Below are 14,628 nucleotides of genomic sequence, written 5' to 3'. Positions count from 1 at the left end.
ATAGGAATAACTCCAGGTAATTAATCAGACAGTGTTTAAAAAACCTCATGACTAAAGTTCACTGACCCTAATGCGTTAATGACATAAGCCTGCAGTACTGAATGTAAACTTGCAATCAGTTATATACAAAGGTTTAAATTGAATTAAGTCAGTTTACCCACAACTATCTTTTAGACATCTTTTTAAAAACCTTTCATGTTCACAGAGAAGTATACACCTTTTAGAATGGGAAGGAACCTTGACTATCATATAACCAATTTCTAAATGTTAATGATCCATAACTTGAGGTACAGGAAAGTAAGATGTCCTGTCCACAATTATAAAATCATCTAGTAAACCTGACCCATATTTCATATCACAAAGCAAATTTTCTTCCTCTCTATTTTTTAACAGATAAATACTATAAGATAATATTCATTAAACTATTCTAGTTAGCATTATCTACTTTCTGGAAGTTGACCTACAAATTCAAACAATTAATTAGTTTTGAAAAACTGGAAAATAAATATTTGTCAAGGAAAAACGAATACCCTTTTACAGGAATGCATTTAGTGTAATTCAAAACTTTTGGGATATGGAACCTTCAATCAGAATTGAAGAAAGATTGAGTCTTACAACAAAGGAATATAAAGTCAGATAATGGGAAAATAGAATTTAAGTTCCTTACACAAATGAACTTAGCTAGCAATTTGCTATAGAAGAAAAGGAAAAACTGGGCTTTAATGTAGCCATGGCAACTTCCTATCTTCACCAATTTTTGAACTTAAATATCCAAATGTTTCTCTTCTTCAGACTCTGTAGTCTTTATAATACACATAATGAGGTACAGGGAAGAAGGCACGCTTTGTTCTTAAGCTTTAGCATTGTAAAAATTCATCTGAAAGATAGTGGATTTTAAATCTTCTTCCCCCCACGTTTCCAAAGTATACTTCACAGTTGATTTTTTCAATCAGCATCGTGACAGAACACAGAACTTGCCAGGCTGCTTCTGTGAAATGGCCAGAACTAAGCATCTCCTCCTTGGTACATCCACAGAGAAGTGCATATACTTATATTGTGTCAAATCTGTTGTATGGCATCCTTTGCTATCCACACCTTCGATAACTGCGAACTTGGTGAGTAGATACTGAATCTGATTTATTGCTGACTCTCCAGCATCGACAACAGTGCCTGCCAAAATATAGTTGTTCAATAACGTTTCTTAAGTGATGAAAAACAGATGAAGCTAAGGAAAAAAGAACCTTTTGACCAAGGAAAAGGAAGCTTTTGCCCTAAAAGTTTCCACATATAATTATGTCTAGAAACAATTTCTATTTTTAGATTCAAGAAATATCAAGTTATAATGAGTATCCACAGGCATTAAAAATATTGTAAGATTTGAGAAGTCTTAAAATTTCTTTCTCTCAATATCCTAAACTGTCAAGTTTCATGCTGCTGGCCAGAGTATAATTGTACCTGTATTGTATATTGTACATACATTGTATGTATACATATATTGTATGTATAATTTGAAACATAAAATGTTTTAGGACTTTGACTCTCCATCAGGCAAAATCTACCTGGGGAAGCCAATAAGAAAAGTGGAAGATACTGTGAAAAAAAATTCAAACAGCACAAAGGGCTGGGTTGAACGAAAATTCCACATCTTAAAATGCTTTTAAAACTTTTTTAAAAAGATCTTCTGAGCCACTCCCCCACACAAAAGCCTTAACTGTTAAGTTATATTCTGTCAATGAAAAATAATCTTTAATTTTTAAAGTTTTCACAAATCTTATGAGATTACAAATGAAAGCACAGTGACTGATGCAATAGGCCCTCAGAAAATATTTAGGGAAAGACAAATGAAAGAATGAATGAAAGAGTAGATAAATGATAAGTTCTAATGAGGGCTGACGTTGAACTTGTAGGACTCATTCGTTCAAGTCATTTAAAAGAAGCTTTACATAATACATTTCTCTGAGATGTCAGTTTTTATTCCTGGTGACGTGTCATTAACAATATCTTCTGACCTCTTATAATATTCAACTATTTTGCTTTAATATATAATAAAGGTTCAGTTGTGTTTAAAACTAAAAGAAGGTACAAAAAAGGCCTTCTAAAATATTTTGCATTAAAAAAAAAACTGAAAAGCAAATTGTTAATTATGAGTTGTTTCTTAGCTCCTAAGAATAGGACCATATATATGAATGTTCAGCCAAGAAAAGGGGAATCAGTTAATGATAATGCATACTATGTTAGTAACAATATACACTGTTAGTAACAATAGTTTATATGGCTTATTTACTATATTTTTTAAAGGTTTTTTATTTATTTGAGAGAGAGAAAGCATGTGCAGTGGGGAGGAGCAGAAGGAGAGGGAGAAGCAGACTCCTGAGCAAGGAGACCGATGCAGGACTCGATGCCAGGACCCCGGGATCATGACCTGAGCTGGAGGCAGACACTTAACCAACTGAGCCACCCAGGTGCCCCAATTATTTACTATATTTTAAGGAAGAAAAGTAGGATACTTTGCCTACATGTTATCTACTTTACATCCACCCATTCATAATATAATATTTATTGAAGACTTATGTTCCAGTCCCTATGCTAGGCTCCAGAGCAAGCAATGGTCCTAAAACTTTCAAAACTCAAATTGAAATACTGATTTTTTTGAAATACAATTTTCCTACTTTTATTTTAGAAGAAAAAAATTTCCCAGCATATTGATGGAGCATGGGAAATTATGGAAGTATATCAATAATTATGAGATGCAAGTTTTCTAAGCTTGAAAATATTTTTTTTTAAAGTTTATTATTTTTTTCAATGCATTCAAGAAGGAAAAGTGGGAGAGGGAAAGATGGGGGAGAGGTAGGATAAAAGTGAGAGGGTCCATGGTATTAAAATTCACAAAAAATGAAAATAGGATTAAATTGGTCAATTTATTTTTAAGGGATATGATTAGCTTAATATTTTTAAAAATTTTTATACAGATACATATAAAAACAAGTGAAAATCTCTCCTAAAATCAATACCACCATTATAATTATTTAGCTCAAATCCCAAAATGGACAACAGCAGAAACCATTTTCACAGCAGTAAAGCTAAAATATGACTTTAAAGAACAGCCATGTTTTTAAATCGTTGCCTATAAAGCGAACGTTTTTCTGTTTTGCTAGTGAATGCTTTGTAGTACAACCGTGATATTTCTACTTTTTAACCATCAGACAATAAGAAAAAAATCTGTAAGAATCTGGGGGTGTATCTGTTTCTCTTTATTCTGTTCCAGCTGTGTTGCTTATTGGTAGTTACTTAGGAAGAAAAAAAACCCATTTTCATCACTATTCCATATGCTATCGTCCAATACAAATTATAGAAAGACACATTGGTGAGTTATTATTTTGCACATATTTGTTTAATGACCCCTACACTGGAGGTACTGGGCAGGGTACTAAACAACCAATCAAATGTGCTAACATAATCAAATCAAAAGTAAATTGAACACAGACCCTAATAATATAATCTTATAATCTAGGGAGGGAATAATAATCGAATAATCTCATGTCTGATAAGAGGATAATCTAATAATCTAATGTCTAGTAATAATCTAATGTCTGATAATTTTATATTCAGTAAGGGGAAAAAAGAAATATAAAGAAATGATTAAGACACAGATGAGACGTGACCAAGAATGAATCCAGGAAAAGTCTCCAGGCACAGGGGCTTGGGGGCTAAAATTGTGCCTAGGGCCATGAGACTCAAGAGGTCTGGTTCCTGTGATAATACAATTTTTACTAAAACAGTTATGTCAAATTATCATTTCTGATGACTATGGTAATTAAGAACGCTTATCTGACTTATCTTCTGATTCTATGTTCACAAGCAAATTGCAGATACATAATTTGTATTTCAAACTACATTTTTTTTTTTTAATGAAGCAACAGCATTGATTGACCAGCAGATTCAGGGATTTGTATTCTCCTGACAGTCATATTTCTCATTGTAATGTACTGGCATTTTGGTTTCATCCCTTGTGAGTTTGGTTAGTGTGAACCGCACACTAGTCACTTATTAGTAGATTGATAAAATTAATTTTCCAAACTTGAAAAGCCAAAGACCAAGGTAATGACAGCTCTGCTGAGAAATACCCTTTTGTTAAAATTATTTCATCTCATCTCTACATATGCATGCAGTGTGGATTATTAGAAAGAGATGCTAAGCCCAAAGACAAAACCTGGGTTCTACTGTCACCCCTCATTTATTAGCTGTGTGACCCCTCATTTATTAGCTGATGGGTCTCAAATACCTTTACATAAAAAAGGGGGGGGATTAAAGTTACCTCTCAGCCAACCCCACATATATAAACCCCACCCCATAAATAAACATTTATGTTTATTTTATTAACATAAAATAAACAATGAATAAGAAAAGGCTTTGAAAACCATAAAGCACTAAGATATAAGATATTATTACTGCCTTACTATATTGCAAACAATCTATGCCAAAGAGTCCATTAGTGAAAGCATCATAATCATTTCCAAAGACATGAGGGAAAAAATCAATATTACAATGAAGAAAGGCAAAATTTCCACATCTTCCATTGTGCTTCTCATACTGACAATTTATTCCTACAGATCTGGAGAAATAAAATTTGAACTTGCTCACTACTATCACAACTCTCCTTATTTTCAAAAGCTTCCAGAATAAACCTAGTTCAAATGTGGTTGTTCCTGGCATATGACTATATAAATAATGAAATGAGGTCAGAAAAGAGTTTCTAATTAAACAAAGATATAAATTTAAGAAAAGAGAAGAATAATTTCAAACTCAAAAGTGGTATTATTAGGTTAATGTCCCCCAAAAGAAGGTTTCATCTTAAATATTTCTAATCCTCTGGTTAACATAGGGATATAGGCCTCTCTTTGCCCGACTGGAGGAAGTTGATTTAACTGATTAATTGGCAGAAGTTATGCTTTCTTAGTTCTCAACTGACTGATTTATGGGAACATGCAGAAATATATTTTGTACCTTGTACCTTAGGCTGTTTGTTCACTTTGGGAAGAAAGAGAAAGTAGATTTCTATTTTAGTTGTATTCAGGTATCCTTCCTATGTGCTCCCATATCAGCTGTACAGTGAATTGTAACCATCTGTTTACTTGTGCTTTTCCCTCCAAACTAAAAACTTAAGGAGGGAAGAGAACATGTCCAGGTCTTTTTTATCCTCTAGCTATTAACCCAGTAACTGGAACACAGAAGGTACTCATTAAATACTGACTGAATAAATTAAGGAATAAACTGCAGACATAATATTAGATTGACTCTTAAGTCTAATGTTCCTTTGGATTATACTCAAGTTTAGTCTTTGGATTTTAGTAATATAGGCAACATGCATTCTGTGTAATAGATTTATGCAAGTTAAAGCAGCTGAATATTGAAATCAGTAAATTAAACAGATTGACTTGCTTAAATTATATGTAGAGAAGATGAACATATACATTTATTAATATAATTCATTTATCCTTTCATTCAAAACATTCCTGCAGAATCTACTACATTCTAATTACCATGCCCAGGAGCTGTGAATGGAAAGGCAGGCAGGCCTCAGGATCTCAAGGAGATGAATAGCTGGTGAGGCAGAGAATCAAGTAAATATTCTGACGGAGGTGTGTGCTAGGGCCATGGGATCACTGTGGAGGGCAGTCAGGTAGAGCGGGAGGGAAGGGCTTATACAGAAGGCTTCACGGAGAGGTGATGCTTGAACTGAGGTTTGACAAAACAGTAGGAGTTAACTCACAACAAAGAACTAGGAATTCCAGGCAGAGAGAAGATGAGGTACCCAGAGCTCTGCTGACAGAGGGAAGGCTGCAGGCAGAGTGGCAGAAGATGAGGACAAACATACAGAAAGAGAAGAGAGACTGCAGATTGTGGAGGGTCCTATGGGCCAAGGATTTATCAGGGATCTTCAGTGGAGAAGGAACTGTATTAGATTCTCTCCTCAAGGGACTCAGAGTCTACTTAAAAGAGATTAGGAATGATAGCCAGAAGGTCCAGTTTAAAATAAAACAACAACAAAAAAGGACTCAGCCATAAAAAAATAATGGAATCTTGCCATTTGCAAACAACATGGATAGACCTAGAAGGTATTGTGCTAAGTGAAGTAAGTCACACAGAGAAAAGACAGATATCATATGATTTCACTTATATGTGGAATCCAAAAAGCAGAACAAATGAACAACAAAAAAACACAAATAGACTCATAGGTACAGAGAATATACACTGGTGGTTGCCGGAGGAGAGCGGAGTGGGGACATGGGTGAAATAAGTGAAAGGAATTAAGAGGTATGAACTTCCAGTTATAAAATCAGTAAGTCATAGAGACGAAAAGTACAGCATAAGGAATATAGTCAATAATACTGTAATAACCGAGTATGGCAACAGAGGATAACTACACTTATGGTGAGCATTTTGTTATGTATTTAACTGTTGAATCACTATTGTTGCATGCCTAAAATGAATATAATATTGTATGTCAACTATACATCAATTAAAAATAAAAAATTTTAATTAAAAAGTGGAATTTTAGATCAGCAAACAGATAAAGTAATGAAAAAAGAAAACACTCTTAATTCAAGATAATTAGTAGTTATCTGAACATCATGATCCAGATTTTAGATAAAATTACAGTCTCAGGGCACCTGGCTGGCTCAGTCAGTAGAGCATGTGACTCCTGATCTTGGGTTTATGAGTTTGAGCCCCACGTTGAGTGCAGAGATTACTTCAAAATAAAACCTTAAAAAAAAAAAAAAATCACATCCCTTAAAGGATGTGAGGAAAATTAGGTGTGACTTTGAGCTGTAAATTTTTTATGAATTTGAAAAACAATTTTTTTTTGCTTAAAAAAATGTTTCTCTCTCTCTGTAGAGACTACTTCTCCAAATATATTCATCCCTGTCCTTGAAACACCCATCTTATCTTAGAACGAGTCAACAGTATTTACAAAATGATCATTCAGCAGACCACTATTGCTGGGAGGCAAAAAGCCCCAGAATGAAGAGTCCAGGCTGGCTCCAGCTGTCCTGGACATTTGCAGGAAGAGCTCACCAGCAGTCCAACTGACGGAGTATATATCTAAAAGTAGTGTGGTATTTTAAAATACAGCACATATCAAAACTGCAACTTGATTTTGGATTGCTTATTTTTATGTGATAAAGACATCAGTATCCATTTAAAAGAAGGAATACTTAAGTGCCTGTTTTACTGATGTAATAAAGTTACTTTTTCACTGTTAGTGACTAATGGAATCTAAGTTATTTTCAGAGAAAAATAAAACAGTCAAACATTCATCTGAATTTCAGTAAAGAATGACAATATACAGGCACATCCATGGCAAGTTAGACAATCTCTTCCAAATACTGGAAATTTCAAGTCACTTCATATAAAGGAGACTATGGAAAGAAACATGAATGAAAATGGGAAATCCAGCTAAATACCACTACTTCTAGTTCATTTCATGAACATGAATTTGTTTCTAAATGTTGTCTCCTGGGAACCTGAGGAACCACAGGCTAAATCATTTGATTTTAACTGAACAGTATTATTTACTTATAAGCATTTAATTTTTCTCCTCTAAGTGAAAAAAGCAAGCCATCATCATTGAAAGGTTTTTCTTCTTTTTTCCTCTGACTAATTGTCAAAGAGAATGACAAATATAATAAACAAAATGACCAGGTATAAACAAGTAAAGATTGGAAATAACAGAAAAATTCTGGAAGCATAGTCATTATGTTTAATATAACATCAGTCTTCTAAAGATTCAATTTCTCAGCCTGTCCAATGTGTGGGCCAAGGAGTCACAACAAGGACAGAGTCATCAAAACATACTGAATCAACTGTAAACAATATTATATGTAAGATAATCATAGTTAGTTAATGGATATTTAATTATGGTATTTTTTTCCTTTGGACTAATTCTTCTTCTCTTTTTTCTTTTATGTTCCACCGTATTACAGTCAGCATCATGCTGCTATTCCTGCAAGTACTGAACAAGCATGGGATTTGAATATTATACTCTTAAATAAATGAATTGCTCAATTTCCTGTGACCATCTATACATACTCCATCTTCAAAAAGTGTATCAGTATTCTATCATAAAGGAGATAGTGATCTTTTTTCCAATATGCATGACATTTCTGGACAAGACAATTGGGGCACCGGCACTTACATCCATGAAGAAAAACTCTGCGGTTTTATGGCATTCATCATTTGACAAAGGCAACTATTTTCCTTATCAGTCAACTCTTACTGAACTTCCTAGCAGTGACTGTGGAATCCTTAAGGGCCCGTTAAATTTCTGAAGAAGAAAGCTAAGATGAAGGACATGCCACTCCGAATTCACGTGCTACTTGGCCTCGCTATCACTACACTAGTACAAGCTGTAGATAAAAAAACGGATTGCCCACAATTATGTACATGTGAAATCAGGCCTTGGTTTACACCCAGATCCATTTATATGGAAGCATCTACAGTGGATTGTAATGATTTAGGTCTTTTAAATTTCCCAGCCAGATTGCCTGCTGACACACAGATTCTGCTCCTACAGACTAACAATATTGCAAAAATTGAATACTCCATAGACTTTCCAGTAAACCTCACCGGCCTGGACTTATCTCAAAACAATTTATCTTCAGTCACCAATATTAATGTAAAAAAGATGCCTCAGCTTCTTTCTGTGTATTTAGAGGAAAACAAACTAACTGAGCTGCCTGAAAAATGTCTGTCTGGACTGAGCAACTTACAAGAACTCTATATTAATCACAACTTGCTTTCTACAATTTCACCCGGAGCCTTTATTGGCCTACATAATCTTCTTCGACTTCATCTCAATTCAAATAGATTGCAGATGATCAACAGTAAGTGGTTTGACGCTCTTCCCAATCTGGAGATTCTGATGATTGGGGAAAATCCAATCATCAGAATCAAAGACATGAACTTTAAGCCGCTTATCAATCTCCGCAGCCTGGTTATAGCTGGTATAAACCTCACGGAAATACCAGATAATGCCTTGGTTGGACTTGAAAACTTAGAAAGCATCTCTTTTTATGACAACAGGCTTATTAAAGTGCCCCATGTTGCTCTCCAAAAAGCTATAAACCTCAAATTTTTGGATCTAAATAAAAATCCCATTAATAGAATACGAAGGGGTGATTTCAGCAATATGCTACACTTAAAAGAGTTGGGAATAAATAATATGCCTGAGCTGATTTCCATCGACAGTCTTGCTGTGGATAACCTGCCAGATTTAAGAAAAATAGAAGCTACAAACAACCCACGGTTGTCTTACATTCACCCAAATGCATTTTTCAGACTACCCAAGCTGGAATCACTCATGCTCAACAGCAATGCCCTTAGTGCCCTTTACCATGGTACAATTGAGTCTCTGCCAAACCTCAAGGAGATCAGCATACACAGCAATCCCATCAGGTGTGACTGTGTCATCCGTTGGATTAATATGAACAAAACCAACATTCGATTTATGGAGCCAGACTCACTATTTTGCGTGGACCCACCTGAATTCCAAGGCCAAAATGTTCGGCAGGTGCATTTCAGGGAAATGATGGAAATCTGTCTCCCTCTTATAGCTCCTGAGAGCTTCCCTTCTAATCTGGATTTGGAAGCTGGGAGCTATGTTTCCTTGCATTGTAGAGCTACTGCAGAGCCACAGCCTGAAATCTACTGGATAACACCTTCTGGCCAAAAACTCTTACCTAATACTCTGAAAGACAAGTTCTACGTCCATTCTGAAGGCACACTAGATATAAGCGACATAACCCCAACAGAAGGGGGTCTGTATACTTGTATAGCAACGAACCTGGTTGGTGCAGACTTGAAGTCTGTTATGATCAAAGTGGATGGTTCTTTTCCCCGGGATAACAATGAATCCTTAAATATTAAAATAAAAGATGTTCAGGCCAATTCAGTTCTGGTGTCTTGGAAAGCAAGTTCTAAAATTCTCAAATCCAGTGTTAAGTGGACAGCCTTTGTCAAGACTGAAAATTCCCATGCTGCCCAAAGTGCTCGAATACCATCTGATGTCAAGGTATATAATCTTACTCATCTGAACCCATCAACTGAGTACAAAATTTGTATTGATATCCCCACCATCTATCAAAAAACCAGAAAACAATGTGTAAATGTCACCACAAAAGGTTTGGACCCTGATAGAAAGGAATATGAAAAGAGTAACACCACAACCTTTATGGCCTGCCTTGGAGGCTTTCTGGGGATTATTGGTGTGGTATGTCTTTTCAGTTGCCTCTCTCAAGACATGAACTGTGATGGTGGACATGGCTATACGAGGAATTACTTACAGAAACCAACCTTCACGTTCAGTGAGCTTTATCCTCCCCTAATCAACCTCTGGGAAACAGGCAAAGAAAAAAGTACAGCATTGGAAGTGAAAGCAACTGTTATAGGTGTGCCAACAAATACGTCCTAAAAACAACTAACTAAACCTACTTCAAAGAAAAGCTTAAGACAGCAGCTGTGCTTGAAAAATTAAAAAAAAAAAAAAAAAAACAGAAAAATGTTGCTTTCTAGAAAGAAGTTTAAGCTTCACCAATGCTGCTCCTGACCAAGGGAAATATGTACAAGTTCAGCATTTTAATTAACTGGCTTCAAAGGGTACTGTGGCAACCAAATAAAATAATTCCATTTTCTAGAACTTTCATGTAACTTTTATGTCTGGACTACAGTTAAAGTGGACAAAAACATTTCTGTATTTTTTTTAAGTATATAAGAGTAGTTGAACTGAGCAATACCTCCTCCTGTGTTGTATTACACATATTAGCCACGAGTTTTTGCAGTGACTAGGTAACTTGAATTGACACGTGGTGTAATAAAATGGACAAATTCTGTAGAGTAGACACAGTGAGTATGTGGGCCTCTTTTATAAGAAAAAAATACATTTTGGATTAAAATCAATTGCTTTTGTCTTGTTTTTGTTTCTAAATAAAGAATAATTTCTGGGAAATGTCATCTGACCAGGTATCATTTAAATGACATTTTTTAAAAGTGTTTTTCTATAATGAAATTTGGAATGCTAAGGCACTTTTATTGGGTTCTGTAATTACATTTTTATAATGCACAAAAATGAATTTAGAGCACTTTATCAGTATTGAAAGGCAATAACAACACTCTATTTAACCCTTTATTGACAGAAACAAATCGTCAAGGACATCATGTATTCACTTCAATATTTTCTTAACAAGAAGGTTTTAGAGTAGATTTAATTGGTAAGTACATGTAAATCCAGTATCTGAGGAACTGAAGGTTTTATTTTAATAATTAGTAGTAGCTCAAATGTAAGCTGCTTGCTTTGCAGAAAACATTGCCAATTTTTGGTAGGATTTATGATTTAGGTCTAATTTTCAAATCTCTGTGATTCTGAACACTTAATGTGCTTCACTGCAGTAATAAGCAAATAATCTAATAATTTTCTGTGTTGCAAATCTAACAACCAAACATGTTTCACATGAACCCAAAAGAGGGAGGTTTATATACTTGTATAGCAACTAACCTACTTGGTGATTTGAAGTCTGCTCTGATCAGATTGAATGGTTCTTTTCCTCAGGATAACAATGAATTTTAGAATTTTAGAAGACTAGGATTTTCCAAGATTAGGATTTTAAAATTTTACTTTAAACATATTGGATTACGAGTAGAGTAAGTTTAGCAGGTTCAATTTTATAAAATTATCGCTTTAATTTGGTTCACCCCCATATAAAAATGACATAATTTAGATAATCCCAAAATTTAATAAAAATTTGAGAGGAAAGTTTTGGTAATACAAGAAAAAGCTTCTAAGACTAATTTAGAGTAAAAGAGGGGCATCTGGGTGGCACAATCGATTGAGCATCTGATTCTTGGTTTCGGCTCAGGTCATGATCTCAGGGTCGTGAGATCAAGCCCCACATTGGCTCCAAAGTCAGTGCAGAGTCTGCTTAAGTTTCTCTCTCCCTCTGCCCCTCCCCACCACACACACGTTCTCCCTCCCTCTTTCTCTCTCTATCCCTATCTCTTTTTCTCTCAAATAAATAAATCTTTAAAAAAAAATAGAGTAAAAGAAAAAGATTAAGTGTAGTTCTCTATGACTATATTTAAGACACCTAAAAAACACAACTTAAAAAATGAGAATCAATGAAGTGCCAAAAAACATTACTAATTATTTAAAGAATCTAAAATAGGAAATATAAAGATCTCACTTGGAGAAAATAACCCAAAATCTTTTAGGGTTTTAAGTCATATTTCCAAACAAAAACCTACAGTCCTGCAAAATAAATGTATTTGTGTACAAAAAAAATCATGAAACAATAAAAAAAACCCATCTAAGATAATAAGCCATACCTTTTATAGGCAAATCACTTATCTCTACAAAGCTACAAGGCTTCCATGTTAATTGCTGCTATGCCTGTTCATAATCAAGTGTTTAACTTTTCTTACAATAGCATGCTGCATGTTATCAACATGTCACTGGCCTGTAAACATTTCCAGCACTGTAGTCATATCAATTTATTTGTTAATATAGACATTTGCTTTTATGGTAGCCTTGACAGTTTCTAATTAAATCCTGCTGTTTTTGACAATCTGGAAGGTAATTGTTATGAACTCTTTAAAACAAAAGGACAAACTGTGTTAATTTTAACACACCCAAAATATGAAACTTGCTAATTCAGTGTATTTTCCAAACACAAATTTTACAACCTGATGAATCACTATCACACAGAGGCTGACATTAGAATTTATCAGTAAGACATGCTCATACATCATGAGATGTTTCAGCACCACGGACAGAGCTTTTTAAAGCCAGGCCATTTATCAAAAATATAGGCGCTGAAATATGACCTATTAGGAGGCAGGTATTGCATAGGTCAGCAAAAACTTGCTCAGGTATCTTGTATGTTTCTTTTAAACCTATCTGCCTGAAGGACTATAACAAACATAGCATAGAGCTTAAAGTGCATTTCAAGCTACATTTTTCTTAGAGAAATTGTAGCAAATAAGCACTCTGAATAGTCACCTAACAGTGAACACTGAAATGAAGTATTTTTGTTACAGCCGAATAAATACAGATGCTCAAAGCAAATCATGATCCTATTTACTTGCTTAAAATTTAATCTAAATTGCAAGTGAGAGCAAAAAGACACTTGCTTCAATAACAAGAATGCATTTCATACTCCCTATGTTACCTTCTAAGCCTCACATAAAATTAAGCACTAGTCCAAGTACTCAAAGTATATAACTTACAATTTGGTGATACTATACAGATGCAATGGCAAACTTTCCCTATAAAAAATAGAACTCTAAAGTTTATACCACTGTGAATGTCAACTGATCCTCCCACCTTGTATGGAGAAAAACATTTTTCACAAAAATGACTTTAAAAGAATTATATATTTTCTAATTTATACTATATAATAAAATTCAAATTTTCTGAAAATAAGCATGTCTAGTTGAATACAAATAATTTATAAAAACAATGTGAAGCAAAATGTGTCATTGTCAGCAAAGCCAATCAACAATATGCTGCCAGTTATATGCTATTTTGCCTAGGAAAGAAATGAAATCCATTTATGGTACATATATCTATCTTTTGATACTTGTTTCCTTTCTTAAAATTTTATTCTAATTAGATAAAAAGTTTTTAAGCAAAATTACATATCAGAAAGCATAAGTTTAAAATTATAAATCCTTAGTCTATTTAACTATATTCTCTTTGGTTACTTTCAATAAATATTTACCACATGGCTATTACTCACTGGAAAAACAGAAGTGAACAGGACACATTTTTCACCATTAAGGGGCTTATATTCTACTGGATTACATGCTGGTTATGTATCACTGCTTTCACAAGTATCTGTTAACTATGCTATCTAGAGGATTCTTCCCAGCGTCAATCCATACTTTCACAGAAAACAATACTCAAAAAATCACAGAGATTTTTCTTGCTCTAAAAAGGTCTTACTTATTATATGTTGATATAAGAACTTAATTCAAATCTATTATTGATCTTAACACACACACACTAATACCAGCCTAATGCTATCCTTAAACTGGTTAAATCAAGAGGCATGTCTACTTACAATGAAGGAAAATCTTAAAATTTCATAGATTAGTCTTTTATGTGAAAAATCAGAAGTGATATGTAAGTAACAAATAAAGCCAATAATAAAAACAACTAAAAGTTTAAAAATATGTGTTTGCTAAAGAAAGGGAGAATTCCAATGAAATATCCTCACAGCTATCGCCAAGTATCAGAAAAAAAAAAAATCTCATTGTATATGTCACTATTAAACAACATCTTCAGCTTCATCCCAGTGTTGACAGTCTAGGAGATAGGGAATAATGAACAGTGATTAAATTGTGGCTACATTTTCTTTGATCCAATCTCAATCTCTCCCTCTCTCCCTCTCACTTCCTCCCTCTCCCCCCTCCTTCCCATAACAAATTATAACAAATAAGTAAAAGTTTTTTTAAAGTGTATATTTGCCAGATATGTTTACTATATTGAACATCCCAAATGGTCATAAACTACCATGATCTTCTCTTCTACCACCTTCTCAGATGGTAATATTCTCACCCTTAGTTCTACAACCC

At 34.2% G+C, this 14,628-nt stretch overlaps 2 protein-coding genes across 7 annotated transcripts in view; one reads left to right on the top strand and one right to left on the bottom strand.

Annotated features, from left to right (window-relative positions):
- Nucleotides 1-11,005, top strand: part of LRRN3 (leucine rich repeat neuronal 3) — a 35,516-nt gene extending 24,511 nt beyond the window's left edge. The window contains exon 2 of the mRNA XM_031031454.2: nt 7,986-11,005. Coding sequence (XP_030887314.2) covers nt 8,345-10,471 — 2,127 coding nt within the window. The 5' untranslated portion in view covers nt 7,986-8,344 and the 3' untranslated portion in view covers nt 10,472-11,005. The remainder of the gene's footprint in view (nt 1-7,985) is intronic.
- Nucleotides 1-14,628, bottom strand: part of IMMP2L (inner mitochondrial membrane peptidase subunit 2) — a 750,329-nt gene that overhangs the window by 393,737 nt on the left and 341,964 nt on the right. The gene's annotated exons all lie outside the window — the stretch shown is intronic.

This window comes from Leptonychotes weddellii, chromosome 12 (genome assembly GCF_054177405.1).
Source record: "Leptonychotes weddellii isolate Sample4059 chromosome 12, ASM5417740v2, whole genome shotgun sequence".
In the NCBI taxonomy this organism is placed as follows: domain Eukaryota; kingdom Metazoa; phylum Chordata; class Mammalia; order Carnivora; family Phocidae; genus Leptonychotes; species Leptonychotes weddellii.
This window is presented reverse-complemented; position numbering and strand designations above follow the sequence as displayed.